The 20391-nt window shown below is 45.6% G+C and overlaps 1 protein-coding gene across 2 annotated transcripts in view; it reads left to right on the plus strand.

The window, feature by feature from the left end:
* Positions 1-19198, plus strand: part of NDUFB11 (NADH:ubiquinone oxidoreductase subunit B11) — a 50125-nt gene extending 30927 nt beyond the window's left edge. Inside the window, exons 2-4 of one of the 2 annotated variants that reach the window (XM_083482682.1) lie at positions 5022-5152; positions 16480-16559; positions 19017-19198. In XM_083482682.1, the coding sequence (XP_083338808.1) occupies positions 5022-5152; positions 16480-16546 (198 nt within the window). In that variant the 3' untranslated portion in view covers positions 16547-16559; positions 19017-19198. The remainder of the gene's footprint in view (positions 1-5021; positions 5153-16479; positions 16560-19016) is intronic. The other variant, XM_083482681.1, reaches the window with a different exon arrangement.
* The last annotated feature ends 1193 nt before the right edge of the window (positions 19199-20391 follow it).

A 20391-nucleotide genomic window follows, 5' to 3' on the forward strand; every position in this document is an offset into this window, starting at 1 on the left:
GACTGGTGGAAAGAAACTGTTTTTCTCCTCCACTGCGCCAGACTGTGGGACTGACCTTGACATTCCTAAGCTATTATGAGTTCAGAAAAAGTAAGACGTGGCTCTAAAGCCCAGCAATTTGAGGAGTCGGTGATGTCAATATTGAGTGACATTAGAGAAGGTTTAAATCGCAGTACAGCAAGCATTGAAAAATTGGATAAAAGGATTGAACTTTTAAGCACTGACTTAAAGGAAGTGAAAGATGAGAGGACCACACATGATACAAGGTTAGCACAGTTGGAGACTGTTAGAGTGCCAGATTTGGAATGGTTGCAATATGAAAATGCTCATGCAATTGCGTTTCCCCAGTTGAAGGAAAAAGAATCGCATTTGAGATTGAGGGGGGGGGTCCCTTTTCTGGAAAAGAAAAACTCAAGGAGTCTTTGATATGCTTTTTTGTGGAGTGTTGGGACCTGAAAAAAGAGGAAGTGGAAGCTTGGATAGAGAAAGCTTATAGATTCAGTCCCAAAAAGAACACTAAAATAACTTATGACTGTATAGTTGTTTTTAAGACCAAGGAGCAAAGAGATATTATTTTGGGTCACCACTACAAAGAAGGCCTAAAAATCCAGGACAAATCTGTGGTGCTCTTTAAAGAGATCCCATGCCAATTTTTGAACCTGAGATCCCAATATACGGATTTGACAAACATCTTGAGGAGGAAGAACATTTTTTTCAGGTGGGAATCCCCAGAGGGCCTATCCTTCAAATTTGAAGGAGGAAAGCAAAAGATAAAGACCATTGGAGATAAGGACAGATTTCTACAAAAGCACTTGGTGGAACTTGGATTACAGAGCCCGCAGCTGTCAGGAGCGGAGGCAGCATCTTAATTTGGCATTATGGCGTTGAGAATTTGTTCATGGAATGTAAATGGTTTGAACTCTCCTCAAAAAAGGAGGCAAGTTTATCATGTTTTGGAAAAACAGGATATGGACATAATTTGTTTACAGGAAACCCACATTATAAGACTACATAGAAAAATGCTAATAAACAAAAGATTGGGACAAGAATTTATTTCTTCTGACAAAGTAAAAAAAAGAGGAGTGGTTTTCTATATCAATGAAGAATGGAATCCAAAATTGGCTTTTAAAGATGAGGAAGGAAGACAAAAAACGGTTTTGCTTCTGAAAAATGCAAGTTGGAGACGGAGTTGTTGGATTCTAAAGTTAAAAATCTGTCTAAAATGTATAAGTTACTGTTGGAGTGGCATACAAAGGATGAACAAGTTACGTCAGTAATGATAGATTGGGCAAGAGATGTAGGACATAACATAATGTTTGAGGATTGGGAAAGATTGTGGAAGAAAGGGGTTAAGTTCACTGCATGTACAATGTTAAAGGAGAATATAATGAAAATGATGTACAGATGATATTTGACCCCTGTTAAATTAGCAAAGATTTATCATAACTGTGATAACCTATCTTGGAAATGTAAAGAAAAAGAAGGAACTTTTAATCACATGTGGTGGACCTGCCCCAAGGTGAAAGACTTCTGGGGAAAGATTTATAATGAATTGGAAAAAAATGTTGAAATATCCATTTATAAAGAAGCCAGAGGCCTTTCTTCTTGGAATAACAGGTATGGAATTGCCCAAGAAAGATGTTAAATTATTTTTGTATGCCACAACTTCTGCTCGAATATTACTAGCTAAGAAGTGGAAAACGCAAGAAATACCAACCGTGGAAGAATGGCAGATGAAGATGATGGACTTTTCGGAGCTAGCCAACCTGACCAGAAGAGTCCGCGACCAGAATGTGGAGGAATCATAGACTCATAGAGTTGGAAGAGACCACAAGGGACATCGAGTCCAACCCCCTGCCAAGCAGGAAACACCATCAGAGCACTCCTGACATATGGTTGTCAAGCCTCTGCTTAAAGACCTCCAAAGTAGGAGACTCCACCACACTCCTTGGCAGCAAATTCCACTGTCGAACAGCTCTTACTGTCAGGAAGTTCTTCCTAATGTTTAGGTGGAATCTTCTTTCTTGTAGTTTGGATCCATTGCTCCGTGTCTGCTTCTCTGGAGCAGCAGAAAACAACCTTTCTCCCTCCTCTATGTGACATCCTTTTATATATTTGAACATGGCTATCATATCACCCCTTAACCTTCTCTTCTCCAGGCTAAACATGCCCAGCTCCCTTAGCCGTTCCTCATAAGGCATTGTTTCCAGGCCTTTGACCATTTTGGTTGCCCTCCTCTGGACACGTTCCAGTTTGTCAGTGTCCTTCTTGAATTGTGGTGCCCAGAACTGGACACAGTACTCCAGGTGAGGTCTGACCAGAGCAGAATACAGTGGCACTATTACTTCCCTTGATCTAGATGCTATGCTCCTATTGATGCAGCCCAGAATTGCATTGGCTTTTTTAGCTGCCGCGTCACACTGTTGGCTCATGTCAAGTTTGTGGTCAACCAAGACTCCTAGATCCTTTTCACATGTACTGCTCTCAAGCCAGGTGTCACCCATCTTGTATTTGTGCCTCTCATTTTTTTTGCCGAAGTGCAACACTTTACATTTCTCCCTGTTAAAGTTCATCTTGTTTGTTTTGGCCCAGTTCTCTAATCTGTCAAGGTCGTTTTGAAGTGTGATCCTGTCCTCTGGGGTGTTAGCCACCCCTCCCAGTTTGGTGTCATCTGCAAATTTGATCAGGATGCCCTTGAGTCCATCATCCAAGTCGCTGATAAAGATGTTGAATAAGACTAGGCCCAAGACAGAACCCTGTGGCACCCCACTAGTCACTCTTCTCCAGGATGAAGAGGAACCATTGATGAGCACCCTTTGGGTTCGGTAGGTCAGCCAGTTACAAATCCACTGAGTGGTAGCATAGTCAAGACCGCATTTTACCAGCTTCTTTACAAGAATATCATGGGGCACCTTGTCCAATGCCTTGCTGAAATCAAGGTAGGCTACATCCACTGCGTTCCCTTCATCTACCAGGCTTGTAATTCTGTCAAAAAACGAGATCAGGTTAGTCTGACATGACTTATTTTTCAGAAATCCATGCTGACTATTGGTGATCACAGCATTCCTTTCTAGGTGCTCACAGACTGTTTGCTTAATGATCTGCTCCAGAATCTTCCCTGGTATTGATGTCAGACTGACTGGGCGGTAATTATTTGGGTCCTCTCTTTCCCCCTTTTTGAAAATAGTGACAACATTTGCCCTCCTCCAGTCTGCCGGGACTTCGCCTGTTCTCCAGGAATTCTCAAAGATGACTGCCAGTGGTTCTGAGATCACATCTGCCAGTTCTTTTAATACTCTTGGATGCAGTTCATCTGGCCCTGGAGACTTGAATACATCTAAACTAGCCAAGTATTCTTGTACTATCTCCTTAGTTATTCTGGGCTGTGTTTCCTTTGCTGAATCATTTGCTCCAAATTCTTCAGGTCGGGCATTGTTTTCTTTTTCGGAGAAGACTGAGGCAAAGAAGGCAATGAGGAGTTCAGCCCTTTCTGTGTCCCCTGTTTGCATTTCACCATCTTCTCCTCTGAGTGACCCCACTGTTTCTTTGTTCTTCCTTTTGCTACGAACATACCCATAAAAGCCTTTTTTGTTGCTTTTAACCTCTCTAGCAAGCCTGAGTTGATTCTGTGCTTTAGCTTTTCTGACTTTGTGTCTACACGTGCTGGCTATTTGTTTGAATTCCTCTTTGGTGGTTTCCCCCCTTTTCCATTTTTGTACACATCCTTTTTTAATCTTAACTCAGTTAAAAGTTCTTTAGATAGCCACCCTGGCTTCTTTAATCACCTTCCATGTTTCCGTCTCACTGGTATTGCCTGACGTTGTGCTTTTACTATCTCCCTCTTAACAAACTCCCAGCCATCATGAACTCCCTTTCCTTTTTGTATTACTGTCCATGGAATCTCACCCAGCACTTCCCTAAGTTTTATGAAGTCGGCTTTCTTAAAGTCAAGAAATTGAGTCCTAGTATGCTTGGCTTCTCCTTTCCGCTGTATGACTATTTAGCTAAATACATCAAGTTAAATTAATTGGGAAAAGTTTACAATTACCAGCTAGGCCTAGGATTTAAATAAGTAGTGTGAGGAATTATTATGTTTAATGCTGGATTGGGAAGAAGACTAATGTTAAGTGATTAAGTTAAGATTTTAAGAACTTTGATTTGGAAAACCGTTAAAGTGATATACATTGAAATTCAACTAAGGGGATACGAGGAAGTCACTTAACAATGTTAAGAAGATTATTCCTAATAAGGTTATGATTTTTGTTTGTTTGTTTATTTGTTAGTGTGTGTTTTTTTAATTTTGTGGAAAATCAACAAAAATTTTGAAGAAAAGAAATGAAGTATATATCTTCCTATGCGCCCTTTGCAGTATCAGACTTGATTGATTACCCACATCCACTGGTTCATACACTTCCATGTTTTTCTCCTTAAACCTTTGCCCTTCTGTGTGTCTGAAGGTTTCCAGTTTTGGCCTCTCAGCAATTTCATCTTCTTAAGTTGATGTTTTGGGCACCTGTGTATCACCTGTGGTGGGGATGGAGACAGACAGGCAGTTGGGGTTGAATATAGTAGAAATAGCATGCAGTGCAAAGAAGCCTATCCCTAAGGATGGAAGCTGCATGGCTTTGGCAGGAGATGATTACTGGTGCCAAAGACAAATAAGAACTGTCATCATCATCATCATCATCATTATTATTATTATTATAATTACGCTTATTGCTTCAGGTTTTCTTTATTGCTGTTTATATTTGGTTTTAATGTTTTTTGCTATTTCTGTTTTTATTATGTAAGCCACTCTGAGAGCTGTCTGTGTAAAACACAACAAGTATTAATAGTAATAATTGTAGTTTTTGTTTATTGTAAGTTGCCCAGAGGACTTTTTATGGGGCAGCAAAAAAAGGAGGAGAAATTACTGGCCTGTGTATGTTAACTGACCATAGGAGCTGCTTCTTGGCTTGCTCAGAAGAAGGACCTGTTTTTTCCACCCTTGCTGGCTGACTGTTTGCATCTTTCCCTTCCAGAACCCAGATTACCACGGCTTTGACCCAGATCCCGTCGTTGACGTCTGGAGCATGCGCGTAGCCTTCTTTTTTGGCATATCCATTACCATTGTATTGGGCTCCACCTTCGTGTGCTATCTGCCGGACTACGGGTAAGGTCCGTTTGGGAAGCATTGTTCCAAGCTGTGCTGAGACTTGCAGGCTTTTCATCCCTCACACAGAGACTCAGGGCAGCCCACTCATGAGGCAAGATGAGGCAACCGCCTCAGGCAGCAGGATCCACCAGGGCAGCAGATCTGACACCCAAGGAATGCATTGCTGAGGCTGCTGCCACGGTGGCAGTGCCAGCTGCTGTTGCTCCCTGGAGGCCGGATCGACTGCCTCCTCAGCAGCCTTCCACCATGCAGTCTCTCCGCGAATAAGAAGCACTGCTGGTCTCATCCCACCCCTGGGGAGGAAAGCGTGGTGGCTGCCCTCCAGAGCCTTCTGGGCTCTGCTTCCACGAGGCATGATTCAGAGCATCGCCCCACCCGGCAACAGCCTTTGTTTCTCGCTTCAGCCATTGAGCGAGGTTGATTTGATTCCCCGCCCTTTTTCTGATGTACAGCTTCACTTGCCTCCTTGTTTCTGGTGTAGACCTACTTTATCCCCGCTTCTGTGGTTGTGGGGGGTGGGGTGCATTTGGAGGTTTGCCTCAGGCACCAACATGTCTTGGGCCATTCCTGCAAAGATTCTTCGGTCCAGATGTTTTGGGGCAGGGCAGCCAGTATCATCACTAGCACAGCAACTCCTCTGCTTCTGACCTGTAGCTTCCCCATAAGTCCATTCATTTCCTGAAGCACATCCTGGATCTCCCAACCCCTTCCTCTCATCCTGCTTCCTCATGAAGTGATCCACCCCTTCTGTCCCTGTTTTCAGACTCCTTCTGATCTTCGGTCTCAGTTTTGACCAAACATTTCCCTTTTGTTGTTGCTGTTGTTATTTTATTTCAAATTGGACAAGGAAAGGAAAAAGAAAAAAGAAGATAAATGACAATTTTAAAAAGAAACGGGAATAATAATATTACACAAATAATGCTAATAATAACAGTAGACCACCATCAGTTCACATTGCTGATACAATGACTGTCAGTACACAAATCTTAAATTAAACATATAAATAAATATAAGCCCTCTAGAAGTCCAAATCAGTATCCCGACGAACTTTATGCCCATATGAAATATGTTCAAATGTAGTCAGGAGAATGAGGCCCCCAGAACATTATGTAATAGGTGTTGGGTATGTATCCTCTGAGGCTCAAGGTAGACATTCCTTAGCCACCATAAGGGCTCACAAAAATCCACTTTTGTTGCCTATACATTAATCCCCAATCTACAAGGATATGTTTTAAGAGTACACAAACATCAAGGATTTTGCTAGTACAAAATTAATGCAAGTAACATCTTCAAACCAAAAGGAATATATCTATCATTTCCCTTCCCAATAACACAAGTGTTTTCTGTGCTGTGAAGGAATAAGCCTATAAGAATCCATCTCAGTACTTGCAGTTAGTCAGAGAAGGGGGGCCAGGGGCCAGGCTTACCTGAAGAGGAAACCTTTTGTCTTGTTTCCTTCTAAACGTTTCTTTTACACATATCAGCACCAGATCACAGATGTTTATCTTAGCCCTGTATTGTGCATTCTCCACCTCCTTTCCAGAGGCGAAATCCTCACGCTAGAAGTCCAGTAGCCCAGGGAGAGAAGTGTCAGTGGTGAACAAATATAACAATATTCTGTCATTCAGATCTTGAAGAATGTAAATCCTCTTTTAGTAAGTTTTGGAGACGTCGCAGGGTGTACACATGTAATGGTGATGCAAAGCCAACTCTTCGAGGTGCACCAAATATTTATTGAACAAGAGCGTCTACAGTTCCATCATATGTGGGGCTCTTTAGCCTGGGGGGGGGGGGGAACACCTCAGGGGAGATGAACAGAATCTTCATTAAAATGTTACAGAAGAGATGAACTGTGCCATACCTATGTGGGTGAAGGTGTTCCTGCAGATAACCAAGTTCCATGTTGTTTTATAAATCCAGCAGCGAAACCTTCAGCCTCGCTAGCAAATAGGCAGCCCTGCACCCAGACATTAGCTCAGGGCTTTCTTGGTCACACCTGACTCAGCAGTCACCCATCTAAATGAGACTTGCCTTCAGATCTCCCTGGAAAGGGTTTTTTTCTCTTGGTGTTGTTGTTCTTGAGCTTTCTCATTCTTTCTGTTACTGTGCAGTTAACCATTTGGGCATATTTAAGTCATTTTGTTGTGCATGTGTATTTTCCTACTTCAAGAGGCAGGATTTTGTTAGAACTGTACAAGATGGAGTATTAGAACATTTGTACCTCTAGATGTGACTAACCTCCTATAATTAAATGAGAGCTTTATTTTATTTTAAGATATTTCCCTGAAGAAAGACTGTGCAGCCTTTTGGACATTTTTGTGATTCAATAAATCTTCCATTCACCTCTAACGGTCTGCTTTGCAACAGTGTTTTGGAGCAGTCTCCCTTCATTTTTGTACCCTTTTTATGGTGAGGCAGAGATCTTGCTTTGAGGAGGGAAAGGTTTAGGAAAGAGATGGAGGGCATTAGAGGGAAATAATCAATGGCCCGGAGTCTGCTGCTTGTGGGAGGTCTAAGATCCTTGGGAGATGTAGGTGGTTTTGACTGCCTGAGGGTCCTATATGCTCTGTGCCCATAGCTGCCCTCTTGATCCCTCTCCGAAGTGGCTTCTGGAGAGTCTATTCCAATGAAATGTTGCCTTGCAGAATTGCCTCTGGCACTGAGGCAGCTTTGCCCTGGCAGCAATCTCCCTAGGTCTTGAGTATGAAGAAGGCAGCAACTGTTAGCTGGGAGGGCTGCAAAGCTGGGAAGGAATTTGTGAGGTTTCTGCACCTAATCCCCTTCCTTGTACACGATCCTCAACAAGTTTGTGCAGGCTTAACCACTCAGAACACCGGTGGATTCATCCAGTACATTGCCACTTCCTCTTGGTGTTATTCTTAGGGGTCGGGGGAGAACACAGAAAGCTTTGCCACTAAATCTGACTGATTAAATGTTGTTGCACAACACTTAGGCATCCCAAAGTAGGATAGGCCTTCTGCTTCCCAGATTGGCACGGGCGAAATTCCTCTTGCCCTCCTCTGCATGCCAGGCTTTCCACCACAACCATCCCAAGGTGGAAGCAGCTCCTCTTGGGCGTCTCTGACCCTGGCCATGACTGTGGGAGCCACAGTGGGTGCTTCTCCCTGCAGAAACAGCTGTAATAGGAAAGCCACTTTTACTGAGAGTGGAGGTCCTTCCCTCAGCTTTACAAGGAAAGAACATGTTGCAAGAGGAAACAAAAGGGGGAAAGGCTACGAGAGAGATGCTGTAGTCATTATTTTAGGGTGGGAAGCTAGCAAACTTCTTTCCCTCCCCCCTCTTAGGACCCTGGATAGTAGAGGAAAATGGGCCTTTTAGGAGAAGGGAGGTGTATTGAGGACTAGACGCTTCCCTTCCCATGCCAACTAAAATACCCTCCTGGACTTGTATAGTTTCTGGACTGGAAGCCATTTTCCTCAATAATTAGGAAGGTGAAAAATTGTTGTGGGTTCAGAAGATCTGGTTGGGATGGAGTTAGGGTGGTGATTGGAGGATGGAATATCCCTGCTAATTGGCTGCATATTCTGAATGGAGCCCCCCTCCTCCCACAACAACATTGTCCTCGCTGCTTTTGTATGTGTGTGAGAATAATCTGGACCAAGTGACCTTAGGAGGGCAACGTGAGCCAGTAGTTAATGAGTGCTCTTGGCTTTTTTTGGTTATTTTTATCATGTCCTATCCGGGGAGTTTAGGGCAGCTAATGCCTCTGAATGATACAGAAGGGCTTTGTGGCTTGCAAAGGGCTCTTAGTAGAAACCAACTAGATAAATGGTAAGAGGAGAACTAGGAAATATTATAAAATAATGTTGGGGTGTATTGCTAATATAAAGTGGTATAGAAAGAAGGAGAAGAGGAAAAGGAAAAAGAACGAGGGTGTTTCAGAGGAGGAGTGGGGAAACTCAGTCCTGGGGGCCACTATCTCAACTGGCTATACCTCTGCTCCCCAGGCCACACCCTTCACTGGGACCCTGGATTTCTGCCAAAATCCCAGGTGTTTTTGCCTGGCTGCAATGTGTCCTTGAGCATCCACCATGCAACAATGAAGTGTCCATTCTTTAGTCAAAATAAAAGATTCCTTCCAGTAGCACCTTAAAGACCAACTAAGTTAGTTCTTGGTATGAGCTTTCGTGTGCATGCACACTTCTTCAGATACATGCATGCACACGAAAGCTCATACCAAGAACTAACTTAGTTGGTCTTTAAGGTGCTACTGGAAGGAATCTTTTATTTTGACTATGGCAGACCAACACGGCTACCTATCTACTACTGTCCATTCTTTGCTCAGCTTACCTTTGCCTGTCACCATCGCTCTTGCAAGGTTGCTCAGCAGGGACTGCAGCCCCCAGCCGGAGTCAAAGGGACGTGGCTTGCTTGGAACAGTGTGTGTTTGTAAGCTGGCCTGCCCTCGCTTCTGCCCTTTCCTCCTATGTTGGCAGGTAGGCTGGTACAGATGGGATGTTCTTGCTCTCACAACCGTGGTTAAAAGAATGGCGCAGGCTGCAGGAGCAGTGCTCGCTCTCCCGTCTTGGGTGCGAACCCCTCCAGCCCACTTTTAAACCAAAGCGAAGTGTTCCATTGGCATCAATATGATCCACCACCAGGAGCCAGTGAAGCCGTTGTAGTGGTAAGTGTGCTAGACTACGATTCAGCCTCCCTGGGTGGCCAGTCGCTGTCTTTCAGCCTAGACTAGCTTCTTCTGAGGGTACAATGAGTGGGACAGATGAAACAGGTATACCACCTTGACTAGAGGGCTCCTGTTTAACTGTGGCTAACTGGTGTAGATGTAACATCTGAATCAGGCTGGAGGGGAGAAAGCCCACAGTCCTGGAGCCTCTTAACCAAAAGTGTTACATCTGCCCCAACCCATATTAAGTGCTTCTCAAGAACAACAACCTGCAAATCAAATTCTACATCTAGAAGACACAGACCCTCTAATGATAATTTTAAAATGATACGTCTACAAGTAGTTTTTCATAATATATTCTGCTTTCTGATTGAGTTTTTCAGCTCAGTTTTGTTTTTGTTTTGTAAGGAAGGTAGATGGCTGGGTTGGGTGAGCTGAGCAGTGAGAGAAATGCACCTCCACCCTGCTGAAGCTTTTTCTCATCCTTTGCGAGGTATTTCCTGCACACTTCAGGTGTTTTCTCTGTGATAATGAGGGCTAGAAAAATAGTTTTTCTTCTAGGGAAGCTGCATTTCTCAGGATGCTGGATGAATAATGGGTTATACTTGCTTGTGAGTCAAAGTGAGGTTTTTGGGATATGTGCAGCCATGCTCATGGGAGGCAGGGAGAGCAGAAAATGGGAGGGAAGCACCTTGGAAATCTGGTGAGAGCACCAGGCTGTGCCTGAATGGCAGCTGGTGGGTGGTCCAACATCCACGACAAGCTTTCCTCTCCCTCTGTGCCTCCAGACTCCATCTCCCTTTATCTCCAGCCATCGGACCACGCTGGCTGGGGCTGATGGGAACTGGAGCCCAACAGCCTGGGACAGACACAGGTCCCCCACCCTGGTTTTAAAGGCATTAGCCATGGCCTGTGCAAGAGCACCCCTTCTCCCCTTCTCCATCCCTGCTCCCCAGCAGCCCTCCCAGCCTGGCCCTGGCTTTGCAAAAGGGTTTGTTTCCAGACAGGGCAGGCTAGTTAGAGGGCGAGTTGTGGAAATTCACCGCTGCTCAAGAGCCACTAGAAGTAATTTTGGCAGTGCACTAGCTGGAGCTAGGTGTGCGCGTGTATATTTAGCTTCTGGGATATAGATAGAGCCGAGGCCCAGAGCCGGGAGCCGTGCTGTTTTGGCTGGCAAGGAGGGGCAGGTTACAGCCTGGCTCTCTCTGCTGCTGCTGACGCACATCGAACCTTCTGATCAGAAGCGGCTTGCGCAGCTCCTGCTCCCATCCGTTCTGGCTCTGCAAAAGACCCTGTAGAGGAGCATTGCTAATGAGCAAGGCTTTGCCCCCAGCTTTTGAGCTGAGATGGGAACCCAGGAGTCCTGATGTGCAGCTTCCTCCTCATCTTCTGAGACAACACATTCCTCTTACAGCTAAGACTAGAGCCCGTCTCTTTGTTTGTCTCCTTCCCATCTGCTTCCAGTTCTCCTAAACATTGTCGACTTGAGTTGTCCTGTATTACTAAGGAATGGGGGTGGGGGGCTCCTGTTGGGCAAACAGACAGGTGAACTGGGAGTTGAAAGGGCAAGGGTGGGTTGCCTGCAAAGCTGTACACTGAGAGCAATGTAGAGGTGTGGTCAGGGAACGTATTCCATGGTTTGTACTGCAGCACTGCAGAAATTAGAACTGGGTGCAGAATTCAGCATTTAGAGAATGCAGAGCTTTCTGGGTACTGGAAACACTGGAACTGGGGGAGGCGGTGGGCTCCCGTGGCAGACGGAGGGGGGTGCTTAATTCTTCCCTTGCTTTTTTTTTTTTTTTTTTTGAATGATATTTATTAAAATTTCAGAAACAAAAAATTACGTAGTTAAAAATAAAAGAGACAAGGGAAAATATAGAAGAAGAAAAAACATACAAAATATAGAAAAAAGTTAGAAAAAACACTTAAAAACAAATTAATCCTTCCATATCTTACATTTCATTTCCTTGCTTCCCTGACCTCCTCTCACCTCCCTTTTTTGTATTCCAGTTCAATTGGTTAATTCAGCAATTCCTTTCCCTCTTTGTTTTTGTCTTAGTCCTTTAACTTAATATTTTATAGCTTTATATTCTCACCTATTAACCGGCCATTTTTTCATACACCTCTATGACATTGCTGCTAGAACCACTTAATTTCATTCTAACATCATTCTAACATTCATTAATTTTACAATATTTCTGTAAATAGTCTTTAAATTTCTTCCAATCTTCTTCCACCAACTCTTCTCCCTGGTCTCGGATTCTGCCAGTCATTTCCGCCAGTTCCATATAGTCCATCACCTTCATCTGCCATTCTTCCAGGGTGGGTAGATCTTGTGTCTTCCAGTACTTTGCAATGAGAATTCTTGCTGCTGTTGTGGCATACATAAAGAAAATTCTATCCTTCTTTGGCACCAATTGGCTGACAATGCCCAGGAGAAAGGCCTCTGGTTTCTTCAGGAAGGTATATTTAAATACCTTTTTCATTTCATTATAGATCATCTCCCAGAAAGCCTTAATCCTTGGGCACGTCCACCAAAGGTGAAAGAATGTGCCTTCAGTTTCTTTGCATTTCCAACATGTATTATCGGGCAAATGATAAATTTTTGCAAGCTTGACTGGGGTCATGTACCACCTGTATATCATTTTCATAATATTCTCTCTTAAGGCATTGCATGCCGTAAACTTCATACCTGTGGTCCGTAACTGTTCCCAGTCAGCCATCATTATGTTATGTCCAACATCTTGTGCCCATTTAATCATAGCAGATTTCACCGTTTCATCCTGTGTATTCCATTTCAACAGCAAGTTATACATCTTTGACAAAATCTTAGTTTTGGGTTCTAACAGTTCTTTTCTAAATTTGATTTTTCCACAATTCTTCCCTTGCTTTGCTGGGCTTTTCTCTCTGCCATCCCCCACTACTCAAGTGGCTTTCCCACCACTACCAGATATGTGACAGGCTCATCAAGGTGAGAGAAGCAGCACAGGAGAGGGAGGCCCAGAAGGACAAAGGAAAAGGGGGTGGGGAGCAGAAGCCCCTTTCTGCTTCCCTGAAAAAACCTGGTTGCTCCCACCATCACAAGTCCTGTCTTTGCCTTCATGGTGTTTCACCCACAGCTGCTGCAAATCAGACCCCAGGAACCACAGGAAGACCAAGACTTAGCAGGCAGAGTATATTTGGTGTAATTCTGAGCAAACAGCACCTGTCCTGTTTGTCAGACACAGTTTCTATTCAGTACTCACAGAGTTGGCTACTACCCATACCAGGTACTCTGCACTAACTCTGAATCAATGCAATCATTTTAAGGGAAAGACAAATGAAGGTTGGTTTTTGCGGGGGGCAGGGGTAAAGCAATGTGATGTATTCATACTCCATACACCCTGTGGTAATGGACTTTTCTTAGAAAATACTAGCTTCCATTTCCTGGGAAAATGGGGACTAGAAACATGTGTTAAAAAACAAACCTTGAAGGCTAGAATTCTTGGAAATAGAATGGAAAAGGGACAAAGTAATCCTTTAGGACCTTCATTCGGTGACTGGCAGTCAATCACAGACACATAGGAGCCTTTCTTCTGGGCACTGACTTCTGTGAAAAATACTGAGTGCACAGTTGAAACCTTTTTTGCCCATTTATTGTAGCGAAAATTCTGAGGCACAGACTTGCAAATTCTCTCTTGCGATGCATTCCTAAACTGTTTAGGGTGACAGCCAAAAATCTGTCATTGCTTTGCATCCCTGATTCTCTGAAAGCATCTAGTTATGTTGACTGGAAAATGCTGGGATAGATGGACCAATAGTCTGGCTTGCTGCTGCCACCACCTCCACACACACCTCGGAAAAGGCCTAGGTCTGCGGTGTCTTGATTGTGAGTGGTGGGAGCCTGCCTGTCTACTTTTTGTGTTCTGGGGAGGCGCCAAATCACAAGACATAACTCTTCTCTAATTGATGGGGTCTCATTAGCGAGGTCTTTGGGGAGCCTCTAACTCCTGTTGCGGCAGCAGTAGCCTCTGCTTGCTGGAGTTGGGGAGGGAGACATGGGGGAATTGAGCTGACAGCATTTAGGCAGGGGAGAGGACCAGACAGGAGAGGAGAAGAGAGGAGAGGAGGGCAGTGGAGAAAGATGAATGCATATTATAATGAGCATCTCAGCTCTTTTGGATATCCTTAGTTATAATTGCAGTCTTAGCACAAAGATCACAGACATCTGCTTTGCCTTTGAAGCAGCCCACTCTTCCCATTTTACAGATGCGGAACTGAGGCTGAGCGTTGAGTGGCTTATGCCCTTTCCAGTTGTGTCTGTGGCTGAGTTTGGGACTTGAAAGTGCAGCTTCTCTCCACTCTGCAATGTTGTTCTGCATTGTTCCAGCCACTGGAGTGTTCCTGGACCTCATCTCAACCAGCCACACCCTTTTGCTGTTGTGTGTTTTGCCCCATACAGTGGTGCCTCGCAAGACGAAAAGAATCCGTTCTGTGATTCTCTTCGTCTAGCGGTTTTTTCGTCTTGTGAAGCAAGCCCATTGACGGATTAGCGGCTTTTAGCGGCTTTTAGCGGCTTATCTGCTGATCGGATCAGCTGATAAGCGGCTTAGCGGCTTAGAAAAAGGGGGGGGGGAGGAAAAAACCCCAGCAGGAACTCGCAAGACATTGTCGTCTTGCAAAGCAAGCCCATAGGAAATTCGTTTTGCGAAGCACCTCCAAAACGGAAAACTCTTTCGTCTAGCGAGTTTTTCGTCTTGCGAGGCATTCGTCTTGCGGGGCACCACTGTACTCTGCCTGATTTTGAAGCTGTGGTACACGCATAGGCCCCAAACATTGGCAGGTGGGTGTCAGTGGGCTGGTAAGGTCCATCTTTAGTCTGTTGCTGTTTGAAAGTACCCTTAGGGCCTAGGTTTTCTCTCCCCCCCCCCCCGCCTCCCTCCCCTTCTGAAAGTCCAGGGCTGCTTACAGTTTATTTACATTTTATTATATCATCTTATACAGGTGAAACTTGAAAAATTAGAATATCGTGGAAAAGTTCGTTTATTTCAGTAATTCAACTTAAAAGGTGAAACTAATATATGAGATAGACTCATGGCATGCAAAGCGAGATATGTCAGTCCTTTACTTGTTATAATTGTGATGATCATGGCGTACAGCTGATGAAAACCCCAAATTAACAGTCTCAGAAAATTGGAATATTAAATGAAATCAGCAAAACAAGGATTGCAAATAGAGCAATATTGGACCTCTGAGAAGTAGAAGCATGCATATGTACTCAGTACTTGGTTTGGGCCCCTTTGCATCAATTACTGCCTCAATGCGGCATGGCATGGATGCTATCAGCCTGTGGCACTGCTGATATGTTATGGAAGGACAGCCTTTTCCTTCTAGAGTGTTTGGTGTGGCCCGTCCACCAGCTCTACATAATGAGGTTCTGAAAGAAAAGTGAAACTTTTCCACGATATAATTTTTCGAGTTTCACCTGTATTTATGAGCCACCCAGTAACAATGTTATTGGAGTGATGAGCAAATAAAATTGCTTAGCAATTGGAGAAGACAATCAAACACTAAAAGCCAATAACCAAGGCAGGAGTACGCCACTCTCTCTTACCCTATCTGCTGGCATAAAAGTACAAGAGCAATCTCGGGAGGCTACTGCTCCCATTTCTATTTCTCCTTTTCTGAAGACTCTTCTTTCTGTAAAGGCATTTCTCTTTTACACGCACACAAAGTCTCCTTGCCTCCACTTCAGACTCCTTCCAGGAAGGAGGGAGAAGGTCTCCCCTCCTACACAGAGAAAGAGCTCTGCTCCCCGGCTTCTCTCCTGCCTGGCCCCTTTCCCTTTCTCTGTGGAGTTGCTGCAGTCCCATTTGTCAGCCAGGAAGCTTCAGATGAAAGCCCGTTTCCAGTCCGTTAATATTCCGCTTAATGAGCTGACAAAGCAGATCCTCTGTGGTTGCAGAGTGGGAAATAATAATTAAACTTACTTTAGGCGTTATTGTCCTCGCTGCAGGTCGTGAGTGGCCATTTCTGGGCAACAACCTCCCCTCCCTCTCCTGCCTCCTTCAGGTGGCTGATCAGGTGGTGTTCTCTCATGTAAGGGATTGTCCCATAGGAGCGGCACAACATCTGGAGTGCGGGTGGGGCGAAAGGGAACAGAGAGCAAATTCATTGGTAAATGCACTTTATGGCCCAGGGTTATCAGTCTTGAAGGAAACGCTAATGCCACAATAAAGCCTGCTTCTGAGTTCCCCTCCAGTGCCTCTACTACGAGTGGAGAGTGTACCCTTCCATTCTTACTCCCCCCACTGGATACTCTGACATCAGTCTTTTCTTCTGAAGTTGTAGCTATTGACATGCAAAATGGGCACTTAGTCCTGATACTCTGTGGTCTTATTTTGGGGCGGGGCGACTAAGTGTCTAGTCCTCATGGCTATAGGCAAAAGAACTATTACTTCTGCTTACTAAATGTTTGCCAAAAAAGAGCACTCCTGAATGCAGCTTCTAAAAGTCACTAAATTTTTGTGCTGCTTCACTTGTCAGTGGCAACCATAAAACCATATTTCTGAAGTTACACAGAACCAGAATACTTTCAGTCCTTTTGATGTATTTTATAAAAATGTTCACAGCCACTCATGAGTATCTGCTCCACTTTTTTCCTTGAAATATTGCCTCTCCCATTTTGAGATCTCCACAGGGCAATTTCTGTGGCCAAAGAATTTCTGGGCCTCTGTTTGGAGAATGTATTCCACTGCAGTGTATAAAACTGCCTGGCTGGTGAGTTTGAGGTTTGCTGGAGAGGGAGCAACCAAAGCTCCCCCCCCCCCCAGCCACCCTCCTCAGTGGTCCTGAGTCACACCCCAAATAATTTTGCCTTGCTGGAAATGTGTCCTCCTGTGTGGAGAACAGGAGGGGGGGTGAGCGTCTGCAGAAACTGGAGTGCTGTGTACCTGAAAGGTAGCATTGATATTTGCGGCTTTGCCCAGTTTGGCCAATGGCATGTGGCTCTCAGAAGTTTGCCCCCAAGGGAACGTGGGCCCTGCACTGAAGAATATTCCTCACCCATGGAGTAGATGACCCTGTGGGACAGACTGGGGGTGGGCATGAGAGTCGCAGGGAGGGAGAAAATCCAGCACCAGGAAGACATAGCAGAGGTTTGGCTTTGTAGTCACCCGAGCTTTTGCATGTGAAGTAAGGGAGGGGCAAGGGGACACACTGGGAGTTTCGGGCCACATCTTTCTCTCCCCCCCCCCTTTTCCCTGGGCCAGAGTAGTGAGCACCCGCATACACACATTTTGATCCACTGGGCTGCATACGTGCAGTTGCGCACGAGGACTTTGTATGCCTGCTTGCCAAAGGGAGGGCCGCTGCTTGCATAGAAAGATGTTTTGGAAGAAGGACAGAGTTCAAAAAGTTTGAGAAATGCTGGCTTAGATGGTAGCTTCACTCCTGCCACTAGACTAGGAAGGAGGGGGTGATGCTGCCGCCATTGCCTCCCTCCTCTTTGCCACTAGAGCAGGGAGAGTTCAAAGGATCCTGCCTTCCTCCCTCTGTTAAATTTGCCTGACTTCATGCTGTCTGTTGGAAGAGGAGATGGAAATAGCAGGGAGGGGCTGCAAACTAGGCCAGGTCCCATTACTGCATTCTGAGCCACCAAAGCAGCTGTCTGGTTTGTGTTTGTGTATGTGGAATCAGCTGCTTGTGTGCATTGGACTTGCCCTTTGCTAAGAGCACTGACTAAGCCTCAGGCAAGAAGCCCCAGAGCAAATGCAAGCAAGGGCCATGCCTGATCAACTGGGTTGACTGGTCTGGGCTGGGTCAGCTGAGGCAGGGGGCAAAAGGTGATTTGTTGGGCAGAGCCATGCCAGTCCGTACCTTAATAAGGAAATTGGACTAGGATTGTTCTCTCTCTCTCTCTCGCTCTCACATGCACACACAGCGATTCTGATGTTTTCACAGGAAGCCCAAAACTGAATAGAGCTGGGCTAAGCAGCAGTCTGGAGACTCCTTAATGAAGCACTAATTAAGGCAAGCTGCTTTGCACTTGATCTCAGCACAGTATAATTAATGCTGCAGCTTTGATTGGGTTCACACTCCTAACTCCTTGTGCCAGTGTGGTACATCCAGGGTATAACAGTCAAACGGCTCCGCGTGCTCCTTGATCAGCTGTGCCTATATGCATTGCTAGAGCAGAACTGGAGAACTTAGTGACTCTCCAGAGGTTGTTGGACTACAACTCCCATCAGGCCCGGCTAACACAGCCAACAGCCAGTGGTGGAGGCACTGGCAGTCCATCAGTATCTGAAGGGGCCACAAGGTTCCCCACCCCTGTCCTAGAGCAGCAGAAAGCATGCTGAGAAATGTGCTGTGGGGCTTGAGCAGTTCTGAAGAAGTGTCATTCACTATCTGTCTCCCCTAAATATTCTATATGAATCCCATCTCTGATTTGAAGACACGAACAGCCTTGGCCTGTGATGACTTTTCTGTGCTCCAAGACATGCTGAACTTTGAGTGGAATTCAGTGTCTAATGCAGAACCTGGCTTCCTAAGGAAATGTAGTTTAAGCCAGTGTTTCCCAACATTGGTTCTCCTGCTGTTTTTGGACTACAATTCCCATCACCCCTGGCCACTTGTCTTACTAGTTAGGGATGATGGGAGTTGTAGTTCAAAAACAGCTGGAGCCCCAAGGTTGGGAAACACTGGTTTAAGCAAGCTTCTGGTCCTCATCGTCATGCAAATGCTGCACTTTCTCTGCCTCATGGAAAGAGGCTTTGCACCCCGCTTGGCCATCTCGGTCTCTTCCAGGGAAACTGCTCCCCCTGACTTATGCATCCTTGTGTTTCTACCCCTTCACCTTTCCTCCTTCCAAAGAAATCCAAATTCTGTAGCACCTTGCCTCCCTACAGTCCATCAAGTGGCTGCAGCTGGCCTCTTCCCATTTTTGCAGCCTGGCTGCTGTCCCCCTCTGGCCCTATTTGGCCCATAGCAGGAGCCATTACAGTAGAACAGCCTCCCTCGGTCTGGTGCTCTCCAGATGTGGCCAGGCTGCAGCTGCCATCATCCCTGAACATTGGCCACGTTGTGGAGGGCTATGGGGAGAGGAGAGTCCCAAGACCCCACGCTGGGGAAGGTTGGAGTCTAGCGCCCCGTAGCCCTTTCCTGTATTTCCAGGGCACTGTTGACACCTTGCAATAACTTGCTCTGCTTTGGTCTCTCTTTTGTCTCTCCCCCCAGGATGGAAGAGTGGTCTCGTCGAGAAGCTGAACGGAAAATTAAAGAGCGGGAGGCACAGGGGCTGCCTGTGCTTGACTCTAATTATTATGACCCCAGCAAAATTGTGCTGCCTCCAGAGGATGAGGAATAAGTTCCATGATGTCTGCCTGTCTGGCTAAGCTGAGAATAAACTTCCAAGATGATTTGTGTTTACTGCCAGCTTCTTTCTCTCTCTCTCTCTCTCTCTCTCTCTCTCTGGTGGGTTTGGAAAGGGAAAGTTCATCCACCTAAAAGGGGTGTGTAATCTGAACAGTATAGAGTAGGCCAGGCCAGCCTCCCACTCCCTTGATGTTCTGCTTCAAGGGCGATTGCATTTGCTACATATCCCTGCTGCCATCATCCCAGCTGCTGTGTTGTCGAGATGCTGCATGTGCATGTTGTTATGAGGAAACACGACAATGAGCCCTGGGATGCTGGCAGACGCTGCACACAGTCAAGAGTTAGCCTGTGCGTTGCCTGTTAAGAAACAGGCTAATGCTGAAAAGGAAGGGGGAAACATCAGCATTTGGACTCATAGCTGCTTTGTCACGAAGGGAAATGGGAGGCCTGAGGGCTGCTTCGGTTTTGGCCAGGCCTTTCCTTGGCCCTGCCTTGGATACACTAGAATTTGGCAGCACCATTCACTCCTGGCTGAAGCCAGGCCTTGGGCAGATGGCCCTCCTGGTGCCTTGCAGTGGAGTGCTATATTTATCCTGTGTGTCGCTGCCCATCCTTGTATGTGTATCGACTGTGTATCTACAGAGCCTATCCTGTGTCCCTCTTGCTCAGTATTGTCAGGACTGGCCGTGAGTCTGGATTATAGCCCTCCAGGATCCCAAGACAAAAGCAGAGATGTGCACCACGTGGGGGGATTTTGTTACCTTGCTGGCTTTTTTGAAAGACACTTCCAGCAGAGCTCTTCCACCGTTTGCAGCTATGTCAGGGGCAGAAGTCCAGCAGATGAAGCTTTCCTGGTGTCTGTGCCTCCATGCTAAAGTGGAACTGTGCCTGTTGGGTTTCTGAATCATGGAATCATAGAATCATAGAGTTGGAAGAGACCACAAGGGCCATCGAGTCCAACCCCCTGCCAAGCAGGAAACACCATCAGAGCACTCCTGACATATGGTTGTCAAGCCTCTGCTTAAAGACCTCCAAAGAAGGAGACTCCACCACACTCCTTGGCAGCAAATTCCACTGTCAAACAGCTCTTACTGTCAGGAAGTTCTTCCTAATGTTTAGGTGGAATCTTCTTTCTTGTAGTTTGGATCCATTGCTCCGTGTCCGCTTCTCTGGAGCAGCAGAAAACAACCTTTCTCCCTCCTCTATGTGACATCCTTTAATATATTTGAACATGGCT

Source organism: Podarcis liolepis (assembly GCF_965112155.1).
Source record: "Podarcis liolepis genome assembly, chromosome: 17".
NCBI lineage: Eukaryota > Metazoa > Chordata > Lepidosauria > Squamata > Lacertidae > Podarcis > Podarcis liolepis.